The 22,948-nt window shown below is 51.2% G+C and overlaps 1 protein-coding gene across 7 annotated transcripts in view; it reads left to right on the plus strand.

Annotated features, from left to right (window-relative positions):
• LOC108158776 (mitogen-activated protein kinase kinase kinase kinase 5) overlaps positions 1 to 22,948 on the plus strand; it is a 43,225-nt gene that overhangs the window by 7,244 nt on the left and 13,033 nt on the right. For all 7 annotated transcript variants that reach the window (XM_017291411.2, XM_017291409.2, XM_033392446.1 and 4 more), the window contains one exon: positions 21,302 to 21,722. In XM_017291411.2, coding sequence (XP_017146900.1) covers positions 21,302 to 21,722 — 421 coding nt within the window. The remainder of the gene's footprint in view (positions 1 to 21,301; positions 21,723 to 22,948) is intronic.

Consider the following 22,948-nt stretch of genomic DNA (forward strand, 5'->3'; position numbering starts at 1 on the left):
GAGAGAGAGTGGGGGAGAGTGGGGGGGAAGAACAATGAAGAAACCCGAGTCTGGGGCAAAGGGGCAAGCAGTGGGGCATGCAAATGGGGCAATCGATTTGCCAGAGCCCAGCTGTGGCTCTACTAATTATGGAGTCCACAAGAGAGCGAACGAAAGAGAGGGATTCTCGAGGATGTCTGGCCCCCCCCCACCCCGCCGACTGGCCGTTGACAAAATAATCAAAACAAACAAACAAAAATAATGATTAACCTTTAAGGAATTTGCATAAACTGAGGAAGAAAGACCGCGGCGGACCTTCAGAATAATTAATGAGTGACAAAATCTCCAGAGAGAGAGGGAGAAAGGTTCTTGGTTTAAACCGCAAAACACTAAACTGACTTTAATTGAGGGAGACATGATGAAATTATTAAAATTATTATGACAGTTGGGAGAGAGAGAGAGAGAGAGTGCAAGAGAGCGAGAAGCGTGACGAGAGCTGGAAAAAGGCGAACAGTGGGAGGAACAACAAGAGACAAAGCCTGGATACAGAGGAGGGCCTTTCGGAGACACAGAAACACAATTAAACGAAATAATTGCGCTTGAAGTCGAGTCTTTTCCTTTGGGGAACAGAGAGGGGAGAGATGGGGAGATTAAGAGAGCGGAATATATTCCTAGAACACCATATGTGACGGGGTGTGTGTGCGAGAGCGGGAGAGGGAGAGAGCCAGGGCTGATGCTTCGATTCTTAAAACCGTTTTTTTATTGAATCTGAAAACAGAAACCGAAACATAGAAGAGTAAACCCATTAGGGGAGGGCTAAAGGGGGACAAGAGCCACCGAAGAGCCAGCCGACGGGTCGTCAAAGAACAGCCATCAAAAGTAATACCCGACGAACGAGGGGAGAAATAGGGGGAAAAAAAAACTTATTGAAGTTTTATTTGTAATAGTAGGGCACCGAAGGGGGAGGGGGGGGGAAGAAATGGTTGGAAAAAATATGATAAAAATGAAGTAGTCGCAGACAAATGGCACTGCGCGGAGAGACCACGAAGGAAGGTAGGGAGGGGAACAAAGACAGAAATACGCAGCAGCAGCAGCAACAAAAAAGGGAATGGGGAAAAGAACAACAATAAAAGTAGAAAGAATAGGCAAATGAGGAAGGAGAGAAGGAGGGAAAGAGCAGAGAGGAACCAAAGGAAACTTCAAGTCAAATAAAAAGTCTTTAGCAACGCTTTTGCCTCATCTAAAAATGTATATATACATATGTATGTATGTATACATGTATATATGTACATATGTATTTGCCATTGTCTGTGGCCATGGAGGGGCCCCCGCCCCCCTCTCTCTGGGCTTCTCTCCTGCAGATTGAGTCTCTGTCCAATAATGAACATTGTTTGCCTCAAGTTCAAAGTTTGCTGCTGAAATGCGCTTCATTAGAGCGAGCGAGACAGTGGGCAGTGGGCAGTGGGAGGGATAGAAAGATACTTAATTTGAATAAAAGTTTTGCTATATTTTACAAACACCCCACTCCACCCCCCCGGTAAACCGCCTCTGCTATGCGCTGCTCTCTCTGGTAGGCATCTGCGTCTGCCGATGAGCAGAGTACCGTTCCGTTCCGTTCCGTTCTGTTCTTAGATGCCTTTCATGAGAGAGCGAGAGGCGGATGACCTTGAGCTTCCAGCGCTTCCAGCGAAAAGATAAATGTGCGAACGGAGCAATCGAGATGACGGATGACGACCGCTGAGCGGTAAATGATGATGAAGCGGGCCGCAGGCGAAGCTCATTTGAAAGTCGCGCGACTGCGTGAAAAGCTTGAGCTGCTCTCTCTCCATCACTCTCTCTCTCTCCGCGCGCTCTTTCTCTAGGCTGCTCTTGATTTATGCCTGTAACAGAAGGCAGGCAGAGGTGGCGGTGGGCGAGGGAGGGGGGGGTGCTTGTTGATGAAGTTCCTTTTCCAGCACATTACGTAATTTAATGCAGAACGCAAACTGTTGTCAAATATTTTATGTTGCACGCCACATTTTTGGCTGCCTCTCAAAAGCGGGCATTGTTCCTCCTCCTCCTCCTCCTCCTCCTCCTCCTCCTCTTCCGCCCCCAACGAACAGCCTCAATCTTGAGTCCTGAATGCTAATCTCCCAATATAAATGTTTTCCATTTGCGGCAGGTAAGCCGCTAGATTTCGCCCCCTGCTGGCCCCTCCGCCCTTTTTTCGTTGCAAATCAATTTTCCTCTTATCGCTTTCGGTTATCAATTCTCGGGCAAGGACACAGAGTGGGGGACGTATCCGATATGGAAAGTAATTGCCTACAACATGGCTTGCCCGCTTGCCCCACATTTAAGGCACTCAGACTCCGATCTAAATGGATGAAAATTGTCAACTATCGAGCCGTGCACCCCACCCCCCTCCCCCTCCCCCCGCTTCCTGCAGCCCACTGTGCCCCAAAGTGGCGCCAAAAGTAAATAATAAAATGGAAATATTACCGAGGCGTTGGCTGGGCTTCTGCTGCCGGAACTGATAAATATTCGTTTTTGGGGGCCAAAAGTTTTCTTTCAAGGGGAGGGGGGGGGGGTGGGAGGCGGCGGGGGTTTATGTTAGGAAATGAAAAGTTTCCACAGATTTTCCCTGGTCTTAGGCTTAAATTATGAGCCGTAGAGACACTCTCAATGAATTTATGGCCAACGGGAAAACTGTCTGTTTTCTGTCTTTGAAACGAAGCAATAACCGTTAAGAACTGTTCTGCCTGCCCCTCACCCCCACCCCCCTCTTGGCCTGGTCGTTGGTCAAGCAGTCACGTTCCGATGGAGAGCCAGCCAGTGGCAGGCGACAGAGCTATTGCTCATTTCAAGGTGATTGATGAACAAAGAGGTGGCAGGGGGCGGGGGGGGGGGCAGGTAGCGGGGAGAAAGTGATAAAAGTTGACATTCGACGCGTAACAGGTGGTGGGTGCCCACCAGAGGGATTGTGGAGGAGGGGGAGGTGCCCAAGAGGCAAGGGGAAATGGCAGAGAATCGATATATCGATGGGGCGGCACACACACAGAAAGCTGTTATCTCTGTGTGTCTGTGGGGGAGGTACTTACGCAGGGAGGGGGGGGGCAGACATTCCCGAAAGTGTGCCATTGGCATTCCCAACGTGTGTCTGCCCCTGCCCCTGCCCCTGCCACAGCCATAGCCTGCCTGGCATATTAAAGCCGACAAGTATCCCGCGCCGCTTGATGTTCATTCATTTGCCCCATTCACCCGGTCCTCCATTGAGTCGGAGACTCGACGACTCGTCGACTCGACGACAGAGGCTTGCATCAAACAGGGAAATTAGCATACTCTTGGAAGGTGGATGGCTCGAGGGGGGGAGGCAGAGGAAGAGGAAGATGTTGACAAAACAACGTTTGCCATTTATATAGGCTTATGGCAGAAGCAGGGGGCAGGGGGCAGGGGGCGGAGGCGGAAGCGGAGGCGGAGAAGTGCTTTAATTACGCTGCCTCTTGGCTGGAAATTGCCTCTCTGCCACACCGTATCGACAATGATGTGGCATCATCATTAATGAGGCATCTTGCTGCTGCTGCTGCTGCTGCTGCTGCTGCTGCTTCTGTTGCCTGTGCAACGCACTCTTTGTGGCATAATTTGTTGCATGAGATTTTGTTGCTGGGCTTTGTTTCCCCTGGATTCCAATCGGATTTGGGCGTTTGGTTTATTGATACAACCGATGGCTTCCGTACATGCGGCACATGTCTTCCGGTCTAATTCCATTATTCCCAAAGGTCCCCCCCGAACGCACTCCTGAGGTCAGAGGTTATCAGTGCAGCTGGAAAATGGCATTCGATTTGTTATTCTGATCAGAGATGCATGTGTGTTGTGCCTCCTGCTGTTGTGGCTATGGAAATGCATTTCCCATCGTATCCTTTGGGGTCGTTGGCGGGTGGCATGGGGGCGTGTGTGGGGGCGATGCAGATGCAGATGTATCCGGCGTGACAAACTTTGTTGCGTGCACTTTGGTGTAAAGAGAAAATTGCTGAAATTTCTCCTGAATTCCCTCCTCCTTTGGGTATGGGGCAGGGGACGGGGACAAGGACAAGGACCTTTCACCTTTTTGCATGCATGCTGCCGCAGGGCAAGTGGCACACAAAGGGCTACCTTTTTTACACGTGTCTCCGAGAGGGAGAGACGGGGGCACAGCCTTCGTCGTCCTTTGAGTCCTGTGAAATTGTTAATATTTCGATGGACTCCATAGAGAGAGAGAGGGAGGGGGGACATTCGTCCTTTGGCAGTTGTAGACTTTTCAATTTGATTGCCAAACGAAAGGCGTTCAAGAAGAGCAGGTGATGCCTGCTGACCCCCCCTGACCCCCCCTGACTAAAAGTAATTAAAGTATTTTCCCAGGTCGGAAAACAACGCTCTGAAAAGGGGGTGGGGCTGGGGGCTGGGGATGGGTGTGGCCCGCAGCTGCCGCAAATGATATTCAATTTGTTGGAAATGTTTTCCAGGCGGACGGGCGGGCATCAAAACAACAAAATGCTACTAGAGGGGTGCGGAGGGGAGGGGAGAGGCAACATAATATGCATAAAGTAGGAGACTAGGACTAGTGGTCTCTTCCTTTCGAGCCTGTTGTTTTGCTGCTGTTTGGAGGCCAACTTTTGCCGAGGCGGAGGCGGAGGCGTCGGAGGAGCAAAAACTTTGCCCAACACTCGACATTTCTCTCTCCTTTTTGGTTTCTATTCCTTGGAGAAGGAATGTCCAATGAATGCAATTTGGTTAAGTGAGCCAAGGCCCCCAGGTTCTCCGGGCGGCGGCTTACGGATGATAGATGGAACGGTGGAAAAAACGGAAAAACAAGAAGTGAAATGGAAACAAAGTGGAGCTGGGATTAGTTTTGGCTAATTGAATCGTGCGTTGCAGCGGGTCAATGGGTGGGAAGGGAGGCAGAGACGGCACTTGGATAGTGCCATCTTCCAAGGGGGGCGGGGCATCTACCCCTGTCCCCTCCCCACTGCCCCCACTTTTCTGTCTATCCATCTGTCGTTTCTGTGAGTTTTCTAAGCCCCATCCAGGGAGGAGGCTGGGCGGAGGACTCTCTTTGCATTTGGTCTTACATTTTTGATGGCTCCACACACACACACACACACACACACACACACACGCACAGGAACTGCGTGTGTGTGCTAATCGTTTATTTACGAGCCATAGCCAAAGCCGGAAGCCATGGGCCATGTTGTTGGGGCTGCTCCGAGTCCTGCGAGTCCTGGCAATTAATAAAACATGAACTCAATTAGTTTAAAAGGCTCACCGTGATCGAAGGGCATAAGCCAGTGACGGCTGACGGGTCGATGGATTTCTGGTCGAGAAGAGCGGAAATTACACAGCGAAACGTTGACAAAGTGCAAGAGAAAGCACAGAGAGAGAGGGAGAGAGAGCGATAGAGGGGCCTAGGAAGTGGGTGAGAAAATAGGTTTCCTTCAATTAAACAGTCGCCGCGACAGCGAGATCCTTTCTGGCTCCTGGCTCCTGGCTCCTGATTTCTGCTTCATTTTCCATTTCCTCTTTGACCTCCTTGCTGGGGCAATTAGAGACGCCAGGCAGACAGGACCTTGTGACCATTCGCTTGACAAAGCCTCACAAAGAGAGGGACATAGGGGGTGAGGGTGGGGGGCAAGGGGCAGGGGAAATCCTTCAACATCGAAATTAATTTACTTCTTTCTCAATTTTCTTTTTCAATTTCGTTTTCGTTTGGGTTTTCCGCTCTGCTTTAGTCCTGTTTGTTTTTCCTTCCTTTCCCACTGCCCCGTTCCTGCCCCGTTTTGGCCTTCTGCAATTAGCCCACAAATCTCGCAGCAGTCGGAAAATTAAGTCCGAAATGCATTCGATTCAAGAGAAAGAGAGAGAGAGGGAGAGAGAGGGAGAGAGAGAGAGTGAGGGAGAGCCCGCTGCTGGGCAAAGTTTCTCTCATTGAATTTTAAATTCATTTTAATTAAATTTGTAACTTTTTCGGTCGCGTTTTAATAGTCTGGCCTAATCGGAGAGAGGCTGCAGACGGGGAACCCGGGGAAAGTTTCCCGTCTCTGCTCAAAGGTATATTTTGATTGATGCGACCACGCCCATCAAAGGGAATGGAACGCCTTCAGCCCCCCGCCAGTGATCCGGAAGCGTAAGTTTTAATTGCACGGCCGGACAGTGGGCGGCTGTAAATCAGGACAACATATGAGCAGATTTTGAGGAGGCTCTTCATCGTGACGTTGCATAATTTATGGACCGGTAGGGAGCTAGAAAACCGAGGAAAATCTACAATCAATAAAAGCAAAAACCACAACAGACGAGGGAGAGCGGAGCGGGGCAGAACGGAACCGGGTTAATAACGAACCTCTCCGTTAGACAAGAAGAAAATGGAACAGGAAATGCGCGTCCTGGTGCTGGCCAGGAAAGTAATTTTGCACGCAAGCCCAAGCCTGCCAGGGAAGGGGGGAGGAGGAGGGGGGGGGATAGGTAAACGGGGAACACAGCAACGGTAATGGGAATGAGAATGAGAACGAGAACGGAGTGCTGTGGGTGGTGAACGCCCTTCTCCTGCTTACTTTTGCCCGGGACTTGAAAGTTTTCCTCTCCTCAAATTGATTGCCAGGACAATGAACTCTGACTCGAGCGTTGCAGGAGGAGAGAGTAGGCTGGGGGGGGGGGGGGGGGGGGGGGTATCTTCTATGCACTGATCGACGCTATCGAAAGATGATTCGTTTTCCCATTTCGCCGAGATATTAGCTCCTCGAAACTTCCCTCCTCCTTCGCACACTTTGGCTCCGACTTTGGGGGGAAACTTTCTGATTGCACTTTTTGGCGGATGGACAAAGTTTTCGTCCTTTGTTGTCGGTTGCAGGGCGAAAAGGGGCGGGGCATAGAAGTGTGTGGTTTCAATGTAATTAAGTGCGACACTTAATGCCTATTCTGCCACGCCCACATCGCAGCTCTAGTGTGGCCACAGAATGCAGGCCCCGTCTGTCTGTCAGTCTCTGTCTGTCTGTCTGTCTGTCTGCGGTGGCCAGAGTCCTTTGTGTTTTTGTGCGGTGGAATCATCCTTCTGTCCCAAAAAAGTGTTATCCCCTCACAATCCCCCGATTACAGTCCCCGTTCCCGTCCCCGACTTTGAAATGACATTTTTGCGTAGTTTTCCGCTCATTTCTCTCTTTCATTTCTCCTTGTGTTCTCTGCGGATTGTTTTCATCCGTTTGCATGGCCATTTTCCCACTAATTTCCCCAATTGTTTATAAACACGAGCACACACATACATATGTTGTGTATATCTGTCACACACACACACACACACACACACACACAATCGAACACACGTATTCGAACACACAAAATCCCACCGCAGGCGTCCATGTTGTCGACGCTTTTTGCTGCATAAACTCGGGCGCACAACTTTTTGCGGCTTCCCCCTTCCGCTCCCCCCCCTTCCGTGCCCCCCTTCCGCTCCACCCTTTGTTTTAACGTATATTGAAATTGAGGTTAGTTTTTGTTGATGCCTCGAGCATCAGTGTTGCTGTTGTTGCCCGACCGATAAGACAATTTAAAGTTTTTAAGTGGTTTAAGTGCCACTCCCCGGAGGATGTTGTACGATGCCCGCTCTCCCCCCTTCTGGGGGGGGGGGGGGGGGATGGGAGAGACTAACTTTACCGTTAATGATGATGATGAAGTGTTGTCCAAAGGGGGGGGAGGGCAAAGGGATTTGGGGGCACAACATATGGCCAGGGGAGCAGCGAGAAATGCGAGAAATTTGCCAATACAGCGACGCGAACAGAACAGAACAGAACAAACAGCCAACAAAACGGCAAGAATTTCTCTCAATCGACTGTGCCGTGATTCTGCCTCTCCGCCCTCTGCCCTCTGCCCACTCCCCACCCCTTGACTGGTGGCTGGTGCCTATGCTGCCTCGTCCAAAAATAAAATGCGCTCTGCGTAAACAAACAGTTGGTTGCCACTGCCTCTGCAGCCTGCCCTGCCCCTTGCCTTGGGTGGAATACCCCTGCATGTGGGAGGGTATAACAGATTTGTACAAAGTCATGGCCATCTTTCGTTTTATACCAGAGCGCCCTGCACCTACATACATATGTTTCCGATCTCTTATCTCTTCCTGAGCCGAAGAAATTTCGTCGCACCTTCGTTTGTTCTGATCTTCGTGCTTTCGGTTGAGCCCGATTGAATATGTCTGTCCCAACGATTAACAGCTTTTGTTGTTGCGAGAGAAGCGAATAACTTTGCAAAGCTTTTCGCTTAAGCAAACAAACAAAGCCATGCCCAGCTTTCGTTTTCTATCAGTGCTATGTACCTGCACGCATGTTTCCAAAGGTGTGTGTTTAAGAGAGAGAGAGAAGCAGCCGATCTCTTATCTTTCCCTGAGCCGAACACATTTCGTCGCACCTTCGCTCGTGTGTTCTGTGTGGTTCCTGCTTTCGGTTGAACATGTCTGTCCCACGATCAACAGCTTTTGTTGTTGTTGTTGTGAGAGAAGCGGAGAAGCTTTTTGCTTAAGCATCAGCACACAGAAACAGAACCGAGCGTGTCTTTTTCGTCCACTTTGCATTGTTGCTGGTTGTCTGTTTGCTATGCAAAAAGTGTTTTCATGATTGAGGGATGTGTACAAAATGCCCTAGGATCCATGGATATTCTAGGGTATGTAAAGATTCGAGACGCCCCGAAGGCTGGCCTTCCTTTCTTGTGTTTTTGTTTGTGTTCTTCCCTCTTCAGAGCGAGAAAATATGTGGAAAGGTCGATGGATCTGTGTGCGTGTGTGTGTGTGTGTGATGGATGCCAGAGATGTGGCTGGTGGGGGGGGTGCGCCGTGGCAGACACTTGATGAACAGCGCCAAATATCCAGAAGAAATAAATAAGCAAAAAATACGAGCAAATCTTGTTTCAATAACGGATTATTATTCGATTTGGACCCATCCGTGCCGCCACGAACCCGACTCCGATTCGAATCAAATTTGGGAAATATGCTCCACGCTCTCCTGCACCTCCCACTCCTCTGCTCCTTTGACGTGGGCCGCCATGCTTTCGCTTGGCTTATTAGATGAAAATATGGAAATGTTGCTAAAAACTAAAATTACATTTTCGACCTCTTCCCGTTCCCGTTTCAGGTAAGCATCCATGGGCGTCCATTAGCATCGAATTTCGAACATCAAAGGTGGACTCCGGACCCGGATCCCGTATCGCCGTAACTATTCGAATCCGCGTCCTGGCATCGCAGGTGAGCGACAAAGCCGGCGTTTAATTATGCCCCTCAAAGGCGGCAGATGCGCAGCGTCCAAAAACTGTTTGAACTGCGATGGAAAATTGCATGGACCGGCCACGGATAAAGGGGTTGTCCAGAAAAAAAAAAAATGAGAGGGGGCGGAGATAGCAGCCGAGCAGCTTAATTAAATTGCAATTTTCCCGCCGGCGACAGCAACAGCAACGGCGACAGCGACAGCGACAGCGACAGCGACAGCAACCTCGATGGCAAAGTCAGCAGGAAAATGGTAACTGAAAACTGAAAACTGGAAACGGACAATGGCAATGTCGGAGTCAACAATAGTTCGGGGTCTCCGTCCTGTTGCTGGGGCTGGGGCTGGGGCTGCGGGTGGCGCTTGGGGCATAACACGACGCGACAGAAGAGTCGTGTGAAAATGCTGAAAACAACAAAAACAGCGCCACAGCGGCAGGCAAAAAACTAAAAGTGACCCAAAAACAACAACAACAGCAATGGAAAAGCGTGAAAATTCATTATTTTCCCGAGGCTCTCGAAGTGGCAAAAACTGCAACTTTTGTTGCAACGCCAAAGGAGGCATGAAAAATGCAAGCAATGTGCAACAGCGGCAAAAAAAAAATCCAGTAAAATGCTTCAAATGAGGCAAATGAAACAAATGAAAAAAGGTGGCGAGTAGCCACCTCCGGGTGGCTGGGGGGGAAGGGAAGGGAAGGGCAAGGAGGAGTCAGAATATATAATATTTTCCATCCTTCACCCTTCAACGGCTTCGTGCCGTGCCGTCCTCCACTCGAGAAGCGAAGAGAAATCCTCAACTCAATCTCAATCTCAATCATTTCTTGTCTGCAAACTAATTTCTCTCCCGCTTGCTTTGTTCTTTTCATTCATCTCTCTCTCTCTCTCCCGTTGTCTCTCTCTGGGTCGTGGGGGTCTCTCGAGCTCGCACGCGTTTTATCGCTTCGTTCCGTGTGCCAAATCTGGAGGAGAAGCAGTGAAAATAATTAGAATATTGGCTCAATTGTTCGGAAAATGTGTGAGAGCTGTGCAGAAGAGCCGAAGAGCAGGGCGTGCGCGTCGATAATCAGCATAAAAATCGATTGAAGCACTGGAGAGGCCAGTGGAAGAAGCCATTGATGGGGTCATCAGTGGGAACGATGATGTCGATGATGGGGCTGATGTGGATATACATAGATGATTATGTGGCTATGGCTCTGTGGCTCTGGCATTGGAAGTGGATGGAACTGAATGATGTGCATTCTCTATATAGTATAATTGGGGCTTCATCTCTCGCCTGCTGTTCCTCCTCCTGGTGATCCAAATGAGACGCGCGTTTGGCTAATGTGGCAAGAAGAAATGTGAAATTTGGGGAAAATAATGTGAAGGATTTTCCCCGTTTTCTTTTGTGTGTGTGTGTGTGGGCGACGGATACAAATCGCAGGGCCATAAATCAAGGGCAATTCCTTGGCCCCAACGGAACAGATAAGCGCCTTTATGAATGGATAAATGCCACACCCGAGCCTCCTGCCGGCGCGGGGGTCACTAAGGGGGGTGCCCCACCGTGGGGCTAATTGAATTGCCGCCTTCTGACGTATAGAAAACCTACTTATCGGATGTGACAACATTTTGTGGGGGGCGGGGGCGGGGGTGGGGCCCAATCCTTTCTATAATTCATAACACCGCAGCTTCCTTTTTGTGGGCGTCGTCGCCACGTTTGTGCCTCGGAGCGGTGCGAAAAACCAATAAAAATCGCACATAAATTGCGCCCAAGCATGGCCCCTCCTGCTACTGCTCCTCCGTTCGTCCTGGGCTCCTTGAGGCGCTGAGAAGACACAAGGAGACAAGGAGAATCGCTTGCTTGCGTGAGCTTTAAATATTATAGCATACTTTTCGGCGCCACCGTCGCTACTGCAGAGGCGTTCGTGCGCAAATCCTTGCTAAGGATAAGAGGGGGAGACAAAGAGAAAGAGAGAGAGCAAAAGGCAAATGTCGGAGGGAGGGAGGGAGGAAGTGGCGGACGAACAATGACTCGCAGCTACTCCAATATTTACGTAATAAAAAATTCAATTTAGCGAAAGTTTAAAAAAAAAGAGATAGAGAGAGAGTTAGAGAGAGAGAGAGAGAGAAAGAATGGAGTAAAATTGGCTTCGATGCGGATGCCGGATATGGAGTCGCGTCGCATGAGGCAGCTGCAGTGGCAGCTAATGCGGATGCCACTCCGCCCCCTTGGAGCTCCTGCGCGGAGCACATCAATTTCGATCCCCTTCCAATAAATTCGATTTGCAAGTGCCGGGCAAACAGACCCCCCCCTCGCCCCTCGCCCCTCTTCCCGTGGGTCCATCGATTACTCTCTGATAGTTTGTCCCGTCGCCTCCCCTCTGGGGATTTGCGTGCCCCCTGCTCAATTTTCAGCTTGAAATGTAAAAAGTAAAAACTATGCAAAATTCGAAACTGATTGCGCCCGAGGCGAATGACAAACACACGCGCGACGGACGCACAGACGAAGCACCGGAGCACCGGAGCAGCGGAGCACCTAAGCAGATACGGGCCCGATATACATACGTATATAAGTAGGAGCTCTTTAAGTGTCGTGTATCTCAGTGCGAGTGCCACCAGTACAGTACAATACAGTACAAGGATGGATGGCTGTGTGTGTCCTGTCTTGTGTCGTGTGTCGTCTGTCGTGTCGTCGTCTTGGCTTCCACTTTGACAGAGATTTTCCTGCTCTTTTTACTGCTGCTGGCAGCGAGAGGACGCAAGATCCTTGAGAGCTCGCACACACACATGGCTCGCATGGCTTGCCGCTGGGCAGCCAAGAGTGATGAACGAGGCAGAGGCACAGGCAGAGGCTGAGTGCTCTCCCTTGAGGGTTCAGGGTCTTTCACTGGCCCCTCACTCAGCCATTCATCCATCCATTCAGTCAGTCAGTCTGTCTGTCTGTCAGACGTTCCTGATGTTTGGGCCAATCCGTGTGCAACACGCTTCGCTCCGTATACGTGTGCTTGGGGCCAGACAGTGCCCCACTCTTCTGGCCGCTTGTTGATAAGCCATTTATGATTACGGCAATTGATTGGTGACTCCCCCGTCTGCATTCCTCGGCCGATTGATGATTACAACACGAACAAATTGAGCCGCCGCCGAACCTATCGCTTTCAGGGCCAATCAAATACAAGTAATAGATGTCTAGAGATGTATCTGAGAGATACATTTGCTGGGATGCTGGGATGCTGGGATGCTGGATGCGATGCCTTGTCGATTGGTCAGGCGGTAAATAAATTAAATTTCCGCCACACTGTCATCAGGTGGCGATTGGGGGGCGGGCGGGCGACCCAGGCGGATCCCATGAATATTTCATTCGTTCCTTCGTTCCCCCGCCCTTCGAGGCCATTGGTCCTCGCTGCCTGTTTGCACTCTGCTTTATTAGCTGGAAATTTATGGGGTATTTTGTATTTCCCGTAGCGGCAATTGCATCGAAGTCACTTCCTTTTGCCCTTGCCCCCCCCCCCCCCGACTGGCCACCGCCTGGCCACCGCCTGAGGCGGCATCTGCTGGAAATTGCTTATCAATTTATGCAACGGAGGTGATAAATTTCTGGCCCGCCGCCTCGGCATTGTATCTGCTTGCGGCACGGGATGGGCCAGGAGGGAGATTATGCAACCGCAGCTGCTGACCCAATTCGGACTCCGCCCAGGATGGCATATGGGATTCCTCTAGACTATTTCTGTAGCTGACCGCAAACGCGGCGACTCTTTGGCCATTTTTAGCCGCTGTTCCCTGCAGCTCCCTGCTGCTCCCTGCTGCACTCTGCTGCTGCTGTATTGTTGCCATTCCGCGGCTATTTTCAGGCAGACAGGCAGAGAGACACTTCTTGGATACAGTGCCACAAATTCATTTGCGCATCATCATCATCGTCGAGTCGTTCAATCGCAGTGGATGCTTCTGGTAAAACAAGGCGAGGGAGGAGTAGGAGACACGGCAGACTACACCTTGGATGGAAGCAGAAGGCAGAGAAACCCAAGGAAATTGCCAGGAGAAATTATTTTAATGCCATCAACAACACGACAAAAGCACGCCAGAGCCAGGGCCAGAGCCAGAGACCAAGACAAAGACAAAGCGGGGTTAAGTGTGTGGAGGCAAGGAGCAGCCTGGGGCATGACAAGTATTTTCATTAGTGTGGTGGGTCCCCCCCCGGGCCCCCTGCCGCAGCGCCCTCGTCTCCCGGCCAGGCATTTTACTTTCCGGGTTTTTGTTTGGTCCTGGAATCCCCGTGCGATTTGTAGTTTAATATGCATGGGAAAAGCATAATTTAATTTCCATGATTATCCTGCGGGATCGCGACCTCCACCGCTGCCATATGCCTGTCACAGCCTAAACCTTCTCTCGGAACAGAGAGAGAAAACGGAAAAGAGAGAAGACCTTCTTCCACATCATCCGTCTGGGTCTTAGTTTCGGTCTCAGAATCCGGTTTATCCCTCGAGTCTTTGGTGGTAATCCCTGCCATGCCCTGCCTTGGGATCCCTTTGGATTGTTGCGTGCGTGGCCAGGATTTGGGACTGGGCCCCAATTTCATTTGTCCCCGGCCCTTGGCTTTGCCTAATTTGCCGTCTAATTGGAGTTGGACGCTGGCAAATGGCCCGGAAAGGCTGAATCCGTCGTATCATGCACGGCATGGGAGTAATTTCTAGCAGGGAATAGCATTTGAGGGTTTGGAACCTCTGGGAAACCTCTTGGGAATCGAACAGGAGAGGCTCTCGTTCGATCAGCAAACAGATCTCTACGGGGACTGTGCCCCTTGGGTGTGCCTTGGGTTCAGCGAACGAATTTTATGGCCAGCTGAAAATTTCTTCCGCTAATCATCCGTTTTGTGTTTGCTCGACTTTTTATGGCTCGTACGGCACACAAATCTCTCGCGTTGAAAGGCGAATTTGTAATCGTACGAGTGCCGTGCCCCACGTGCCCCCAGCACTGCTTCGAATCGAGGCACATGCAAAAATGAATCATACGCCCCGTTGTACCATCGAACCAGCTGCTCGTAAAGCAAGAGGGAAAGAGGGAGAGGGAGAAGGGGGGAGGTAGGTTTTTATGCGTCGCATTTCGCACTTTGTACCTCTGTGCCCCTCCTCCTTCGCCCCCTTCTTTCGGTTATTTCGTAGTCGCGACACGGAATCTCTGTAGCGGCGGACATCCGGCGGGACGTTGCCTAAAAGCCGGGGCAGCACTCAACCGAGGTAGGGGTGGGTGGGTGGTGGGAAGGGTGCGGTAGGGGCTGTCAAACTTTAATTCATGCAACAAAACAGAGCCACTTGAATCTCTTTTGACTATCTTTCCCTCGCACTCCTCCCCGGAGGCTGTAACACGAGGCAACTTCTTGTTTTGTCTCTCACTCGAGGTGCCAGCCCGAAGGAGCACAGAGTTGACAGGGGGCATGGGGCATGGGGCATGTGGCAGGCACTCGACCAGAGCAAATTAGTTTAGCAGCTTGCAAAATGTGCGAGAACTTTATGTGACTGACTTAATGAGGTGCAGGTGAAGGGTTCTCTGTTCTCCCTGTGGCACACACACCCAATCCTGCCCCTGCCTCATGCATATATGCAACGGGTTGAAAGGTTACTGAACATCCTTTTGACTGAAGGTAAAGGAAAACACAAACACCACTCGAGTGATGGTCGACACACTTTGTGGCTGCCTCTATGGCTCTCCTCTCCGGCGGAGTATCCTCCACCGTTCCACCGTTTGGCCTCCTGACCAAAGCCTATAAGAGAGCGTCGCTCCGCTCGTCAAGGCTGCTCCTGCCGGCTCCCTCGCATGTGGTTGAAGGCCGAACCGAACTCCAGCATCGACTGGGCGCCACGCCCCAATGTTGTCAATGCATAATGCTGTGCGAGTAAAGTAGCTCATGCATAAACCAGTTCGTTAAAAATTTTGTTGCTTCAATTAGCCTTTCGAGGGCTGCAGCTGCTGGATGGAGGCTTCGACGGAGTCTCTTAATATGTGAGGGAGAGTGCTCTATAACTCGCTCTCTCATTGCTCCCCCTCCCCCCCCCCCCCCCCCCCCCCCCCTAGCCCGGCCACTTATTGAAATTTATGAGCAGAGCTCTCGAAATGAAATTAAAGCGCAAATTTTGAACCTGTTGACCGACGGAAGCCAAGCCGGGCCACCGACACGCGTGCCATACGCGTATGCGACGCCCACGCCAGCACCAAGATGGGGCCATCGCCAGCCAATGGCGATGGGCAATGGGCGATGATGTGCAAAAAACGTTTGAAATGAAAAGCAAATAGCAGAAGGCTATAGGGGGGGGGGGGGGGGGGGGGGGGGTCAGGGGAGGGCTACGCCTGTAATGGGACGGAGATTGGGGTAAAGGCGTTTCCAGAAGCCAAAAGCAGCTTGTTTGAACACGAGAGTGTGAGAGAGAGAGAGGGAGAGACGAATGCTCTGTGACACATAAATACAGAACAAACTGTAAACGAGCTCTTGAGGTGCGGATACAGACGAGAAGCAGTGCACGAGGAGAGGCGGAGAAGAAGCCATTAATAACTGTGAAACGGTTGAGGCAGCAACGGTTAATCAAGAGACAGTCGAAAAGTGGAGCACAGCATAGCCAGTGGCGTAGCGGTGCGGCGGATGCAGGGGCTGGGGGCTGGGCGTTGGCCCACTGACCAGGACAACACTCTGAAGGACTCGACAGTTTCGAGCATAATCCCTACGAATGTTCCGAGAGTCATTCGAGTCACATTTCGCTTATTTTCTCGCATGTCGTGCCATCGGAAAGCTCTCGCCATTAAAATATAAATTCCGAGCTTTACGTGACCCACTGTCCGCTGTCAGATGATCCTATCCCCGTGCCCTCGCCTCCCCTCTCCCACTGGATCAGAGCTGCTAAGTGGCGAGCTGCGTCACGCCCGCCTTGTGGCGTGGCTTGGGTTGGGGTTTGGTTGGGGGTCGCATGCAAATCATAAACAATAATGGATCTAATAAGCGCGATGGTCTATGGAAACAAAGCGCAGGGTGGCAGAGTCCTCTTGTTAATGACCCTCCGAAGGGTTCAAAGCACTCGGGAGTCGTCTGTCTGCCTGCCTGCCTGAGCGAGAGGTTTAACTGGACATTTCCCTCATTTACGCCGAAGCTTTGTGCATGCTCGGTCCTGTCCTGTTGTGCATTATCTTTGTTGTCTGCCTTAACGCAGCTCTCCCGTCTTCCTGCTCTCTCCCTGCTCACTCGCGCTCGTTGCTCTCTCCCTGCCCACTCCCGCTCGTTGCTCTCTCCCTGCTCTATCCCGCTCACTGCTCGCTGCTCTCTTCTTTCTGTCTGCTGTCTTTCCGAGTCTGCTTCTGTCTCCCTGTCTCTCTTTGTCTCTCTCTGGCTGCTGTGCATTTAACTCGTTTTATCCGCTGGCGCCGCGTTCGAGCGAGCGCTCATTATGAATATTATCGCCTGACGGCAGGCTGTTCGTTTGCAAGGTATGTAAGTGGTAGGGTAAGGCAGAAGCACTTACTGTTTCCCTGGAGAAGGGCAATGCCTCACCCTCTGCCCAACCGCGACAGACATGCGGGCAGAGAGCAGGAGAGTTACAGTTGCACACGGCTCATCTCTTTGCTTTGCATCTCTTCCTTTTTAATCTGTTTATCGACTGTCGGCTAATGAGATTCTCTTCGGCGAAGAGAGTGCACCAGTGCACCAGTGCACCAGTGCACCTCCGCGGCTGATTATCTGCTAATTACATCGAATGCGCACATGTCAATCCGAGCAGAAGAGTCATGCGGGGTCGAGTGTTGCACACAAAGCAAATTCGGGTTCATTACCACCGCCCCCGTCGACTGACCCTGGATTGGCAGAGCAGAGGGGAGGGAGGTAGCACCCCCTCAATCACACCACATTCCGCAATACACGAATAAACAATTTGAAAAGCTGACATAATGCCCGCATTAAGCGGCAAAACCGACGGCGAAAAATGGCAAATATTTGTTGCGGAAAGTACAATATGGAAAAGAGGGAACAGAATCTCTGGAAGCGGAAAGAGGAAAGCAGAACACGGAAAACAGAAAACAGAAGAAGCGACCCGCAATAAGCCGCGGAGGAGGAAGAGCGGGAATGAAAAAAGCTGTTCTATATTTGGCAGACGGCATGCGTGGGCGTGGGCCTGAGCGTGGGCGTGGGCCTGAGCGTGGGCGTGGCTGATACGACAACACACAGAAATTGTGCTCTGAATGAAAATACTGCACATTTTGATCGTTCCCAATGTTGATTCAGTTGGGATAGTCCCCCCCCCCCCCCCCCCCCCACCACCGCTCCAAACACTCACGTATATCCTGCCTCTGACGGGGTGTATCCAATGTAGCATCGATTGGGGGCCTTTTTGATTGATTGATTGTCTCATATTTTTTGGTCATCCAATGGCCCTGTTAGCCCCGTTCGTACGATTGCGCTGGCAATCGTCAAGATGCCAGCATTGTCTTGGCAATGACCCAGACCCCCACCAATTGTTTGGAGGGGCGCCAGCGCCAGCGCCAACGCCAGCAGCCGCCCATTTGCCTCACTTCTGCTTCTTCTTCTCTTTTTTGTTGTTGTGGTTTTGCGTGAAAATTGCCGGTAAATTGCGAGCTCATCGATAAACTCGAGTGGATAATATGAGTTATCGCGGCTGCCGGAGAGACTCTCGAGTGGCATGCCTCTGCCCCTGCCCCGCTCCAGTGTCGAGTGCTTCTCCATTCCTCCAGTAGAAATTCAATTTCAATTGAAAGAGAACCTAAAAGCGAACTGCATTTAAATGGGCTGTAAATTGAATCAAATTCCCGCAGGGGGGGACTGCTGTCAGCTATACCTCCCCCATCCCCATTCGAATAATATCATAAACAATTTGCATCCATTGAAAAATAAACGAAAGCGGCTCTGGGAAACGTACAAGGACAGGATATGTGGACACCGCGACGTGGCCGAGGACGTTTGCGATTTAAGCTCATTTCATGTGATGTGCAAAATGAATTTCCAGCGGAATCCCTGAAACTGAATTAAGTCCCCCACGTGAAGGACACCACCTTAAAAGTTTTCCAGCGCTGACAGAGAGAGAGGGCAGTAGGGTATGCCATCGTCTAGACCTCACCGTATCCCCTCCACGCCGTGCAATTAGCAAACAATCCGGGAATGAAAATTTGTGCTTAACGCGTAAAATGCATTATGTAAAATAATGTAAAAGAGCTCCCCCCCCCACCCCCCACCTCCTTTGGGGCCGCAGGATTGCTTGCTTATCCAAGCATACACTCGTATGTGCATATGTCGGAAATTGTAACGATTACACGCCGGACGCACACAGACACACACAAACAGGAAACGGCGTAACCAACCATTCATCCATCCATCCACTCCTCTCGCTTGTAGCCAGAGAAGGGAGGGAAAGGGGGGGCGATCATCAGCTATTGATTGGTTCGGTCTCGGTCTCGGGACCTGCTTTACCGCAGCATACATTACAGCGGGGAGGGGCAGGGGGCAGGGGGAAGGGGGGTTGGGGCATCGTATGTTTTTCCTTTGTCCTGGCTGGCCGGAGGCTGGAGCATTTTTCATAATAATTACACGCTGAAGGGCCGGGCATAAATGGCTTTTTAATATATCCCTGCTTAATGGCCTTTGGACAATGATTTAATACATTTTTAATTAAAATAAATATGCAGAGCGACGGAAAACAGGAATCAATCGCAGTCGCTCCTCCAGAGGCGGAGATCAGAGCGACAAACAGTCCTGTAATTGAACCCCAAATAAGTCGTTAAAAGTTTGTTTGCGATGACTTTTGCAGTCGAAAGTTGCACAAGCAAACACCCCACTGCCCCCCACGTAAAACTAATGGTTGGGGGGGAGGGATGGGGGATGGGGGAAGACGTTGGGTTGACGTTGGCGCAGCTCATTATAAATTTGTTGATGCTGCATATCTTGGCGCTGGCGGGCGGGTGGGTCTATCCTTGAAGGATAGCAGCATAGCAGGATGTGCTGCGCTCACTTCCTGACAGGCAGTGGAGCAAAAGCAGCTTCTACCGGCTTCTGGCTTGGCTTCTGCATATCAGCAGCTTTTTATGCTTACCACAGCTGGGGCAGGAGTGGGAGTGGGGAGTGGTAGTGGGAGGCAACACATTTCATTTTCATCTCAGCTGCCAACCGCCAGAAGCCGCAGGGAACTTGTCTAAAAATCACGCATAATTTATTTACCATAAACAAGACGAGCAGAACAGAACAAGAACAAGAGGAACAAGAAGAGCCGACGATGGCCGCCGCATGACAAGTCGAAGGGAGGGGCTGTGTGGCTGTGTGGCAGTGGTGGCAGTAGAGGCAGCGGTGGAAGCGGGAGAGCCTGCTCCTACAGCCTGCTGTAAAGTATGCAATACAATTTTTGGAAGCAAGCCCAGATTGCAACAACATCAAAAATGCAACAATACTGAAAGGGAGCGAGGAAGGGAGGGGAGCGAGGGAGGGAGGGGAGCGAGGAAGGGAGGGGCGCGAGGAAGGGAGTGGAGGGTAGGGGAAGCGAGACACCGAGAAGCAATCAGCGTGGCATAAAAAAAAAAAAGAGAACCTAAGCACGATTGAAGCTGCAGCGCAATAAAAATCGCTTTATCTTCATTAAGTCGAGGAAGATATCATTGCAAGTGCACCTCCCATCAACCCCCCCTCACACACACACACACACACACACACACGGGGGGTGGGGGAGGCGGGGGAGCGCAACACACAACAGGCAGGACAAACAACAAGGTAGCCACAGCCAGAAGCCAGTGCCAGTGCTGAAGTCCCATCCTGGCTGGCTAGCAGCCACAGCATTGAATAATAAATGCAACGAAAATAAAAATAAGAGCTTCTGCTGCTCCTCGGCCTCCCCCTCTGCCTCCTCCTGCCACAGGAGGCGGAAGCCAGCAAAGGAGTGAAGTGAAGACAGCCACGAGGGGGGGGGGGGGGGGGGGGGAAGGAGGCAGTACAGAATAAAGTACATGACGCAGGGATAAATGGTGGAATCATGTAAACGTTACACCCACACACACACATACACACAGCCTCACGTCAAGGATAAACAGAGCCGGCCGGATGGCAGGTGAGGGAAGGGCTGAAAGGACGCCAGAGCCTCCGAGTGGATACATGCATTGTTGGTACACAGTGTGTGTGTGTGTGTGTGTGTGGGCGAATCCTTTGCAGACCCGCCAAGGCTGGTGCTGATGCTCCACCCCCCCCACCCGAGGACTGACGGCGCACCAGAAGGAAGCGAAGCGAAATTATTGCAACGAGCGCCGAAGTGGAAAGCCAGACAGGGACGCCGACACGGACGCCGCGCGGCTGCTCTTAAATGGTATCCAATGGTCACAGTGGCAGCTCCATGGCAATCGAATTCCATTTAAGATCAACGGCTGGGGCTAGGGCTTGGGGTTGGGGATGGGGATGGGGAGGATGTTCGGTTCTGGTCTGATTACGATTACAAAATCAGAGAACACGGCAGACACAACCAGGCCCCAGTGGCAAAGGTCAAACAGATTGAAGCTCTCCATAATTGACTGTAATTAAAGCGCAGTTCTGTCCCCCCCATCCACTCATCCCTCCCCTCCCCATCTCCCCACCTTCTCTTCTATGAGAAAAACCAATTTGGCTCAGTTTTCCCCGCTACCAAAGGAGCATTTTAATATTCTTCTCAGGCGCTGCACCTCCCCCATGGTGGATGGTGCCCCATTTCATTGTTCTATGCAAATAGTACAAACGGTGGAGAGGGGAAGGGGGAGGGGGGATTCGGCGTCGTGGTTACAATGCATTTTTATGGCGAATGCTTGCTAAAAATTTATTGAAAACGAACCAAAATATTTGCATGAATGAAGATGAACAGCGTTCGGGATGTGGGATGTGGGATGTGGGGCACAGGATGCTGCAGGATGCTGCAGGTGCAAGTGCAGGTGTGCTGCTGTTACAAGCCAATGAACAGGGACTGCCATCATCACTTTCATTGCCATTGTTCCATGTTCCACGTTCCATTCCTTACGTATTCATTCATTATTCACAGCCCAATTCGTGATTCACGATTCACGATTCCATGTGCCGTCTCTGATCTCCGTTTTCCCATTCTTTTGCTTTTGCAGGCGAAACGAATACAGAGCAATGAGCTGGCCGCCATTAAGGTCATCAAGCTGGAGCCCTCCGATGACATACAGATCATCCAGCAGGAGATCATCATGATGCGCGACTGCCGGCACCCGAACATCATCGCCTACTACGGGTCGTATCTGCGGCGGGACAAGCTCTGGATCTGCATGGAGTTCTGCGGCGGCGGCAGCCTGCAGGACATCTACCAGGTGACGGGACCGCTGTCCGAGAACCAGATCGCCTACATGTGCCGCGAGACGCTCAAGGGCCTGGAGTACCTGCACTCCATGGGCAAGATGCACCGCGACATCAAGGGCGCCAACATCCTGCTCACGGAGTACGGGGACGTGAAGCTGGCCGACTTCGGGGTCTCGGCCCAGATAACGGCCACGATCAACAAGCGGAAGAGCTTCATAGGTGAGTGGAGGCCCCCCTGAGGCATCTTCTGCCATTCGATTTATGCAGATTCACAGATCGATTTCGAAACGGGGGGGAAACGTTTTACGCCAAGGACATTGACAGGCAACGAATAGTCGACGATTCAGGCTACGAGTTAAAGATGGAAATGGAAATACACAAAGTGTTTATCAATTGTGGGACTCTGTGCTGCCGCTGTGTCCTGGCAACAATTGCGTTTAACGCTTCTCGACTCTGGACGCTCGACAGAGAGGAGGAGGAGGAGGAAGACCTGTCAGAAATGACAGAGCACAAAACCAAACAACAAACAGCAAACAATCAGCAGCAGGACAAAAGGATGCTTGGGAAATGCTGGGAGTACTCGAGCTCCACTGTAGGGGAATTATTCGAATCGGCGATGCACAGTGGGGCCCCCAATTGAATGCAATTCAATTAGGAGCACGCATTATAATGGATCCCGAAATATAATCAAAACGTTATAAAGGCGAGGGGAGTCCTGGGGCTTCCATGGGGGAACAATTCAATTTGCAGGACATTTCAAAACCAGACGGAGATGCAAGGTGGAGGACTCTGGAGGGCCCGCCACAAAAGTAACCATTCGACCGACCAGCAGGTGGTCCGGTCTTTGTTTGGCATCCTGCTGGAGATGGGACTGGAGATGGGGCTGGGGATGGGGATGTGAAGGAATGCTCCTTGTTGTCGACCAAAACTGAAGCACAAAAGCAAATAATCTTTGAAAAATGTCCTCAATTCGAGAATCGTTGGCCGACCATTGGTCGGTCTTAGTTTTGTGGATACTTCTTTTGTGGACGGCTCCGGCTGCAGTTCCTCTGCTGCCTACCCCCCCCCCCCGCCCCGCCCCTTGGAGGCCTCAAAGGCCACTTCAGCTGCTTATTTTTTCCTCCACTAAGAGATTTCTCCGTTCTATTCGGTTCGGGTTCTGCTCCTGTTTCTGTTTCTTTTCTGCTGCACTGAGCGGAGCTAAGCGGCTTTCAGAATCCCACAGAGTGGGGGCAGGAGCGGAGCTGCCTAATGGGGAGCAAGCATGTGCAGGCGGATGACAGGCGGGGGGGTGGTGGTGGGTGAGAGTGGGGTTAATGGATGCTTTAAAATGCTTGCCAGGGGCTTTAAGCCGAAACTGAGGCGAGGCCACGCGTGGCATACACAATTTGAATGTAAATAGCAGTTTATCAGAGCCAGGAGGGGCGTAGGAGGAGCTGGGAGGG

This window comes from Drosophila miranda, chromosome 3 (genome assembly GCF_003369915.1).
Source record: "Drosophila miranda strain MSH22 chromosome 3, D.miranda_PacBio2.1, whole genome shotgun sequence".
NCBI lineage: Eukaryota > Metazoa > Arthropoda > Insecta > Diptera > Drosophilidae > Drosophila > Drosophila miranda.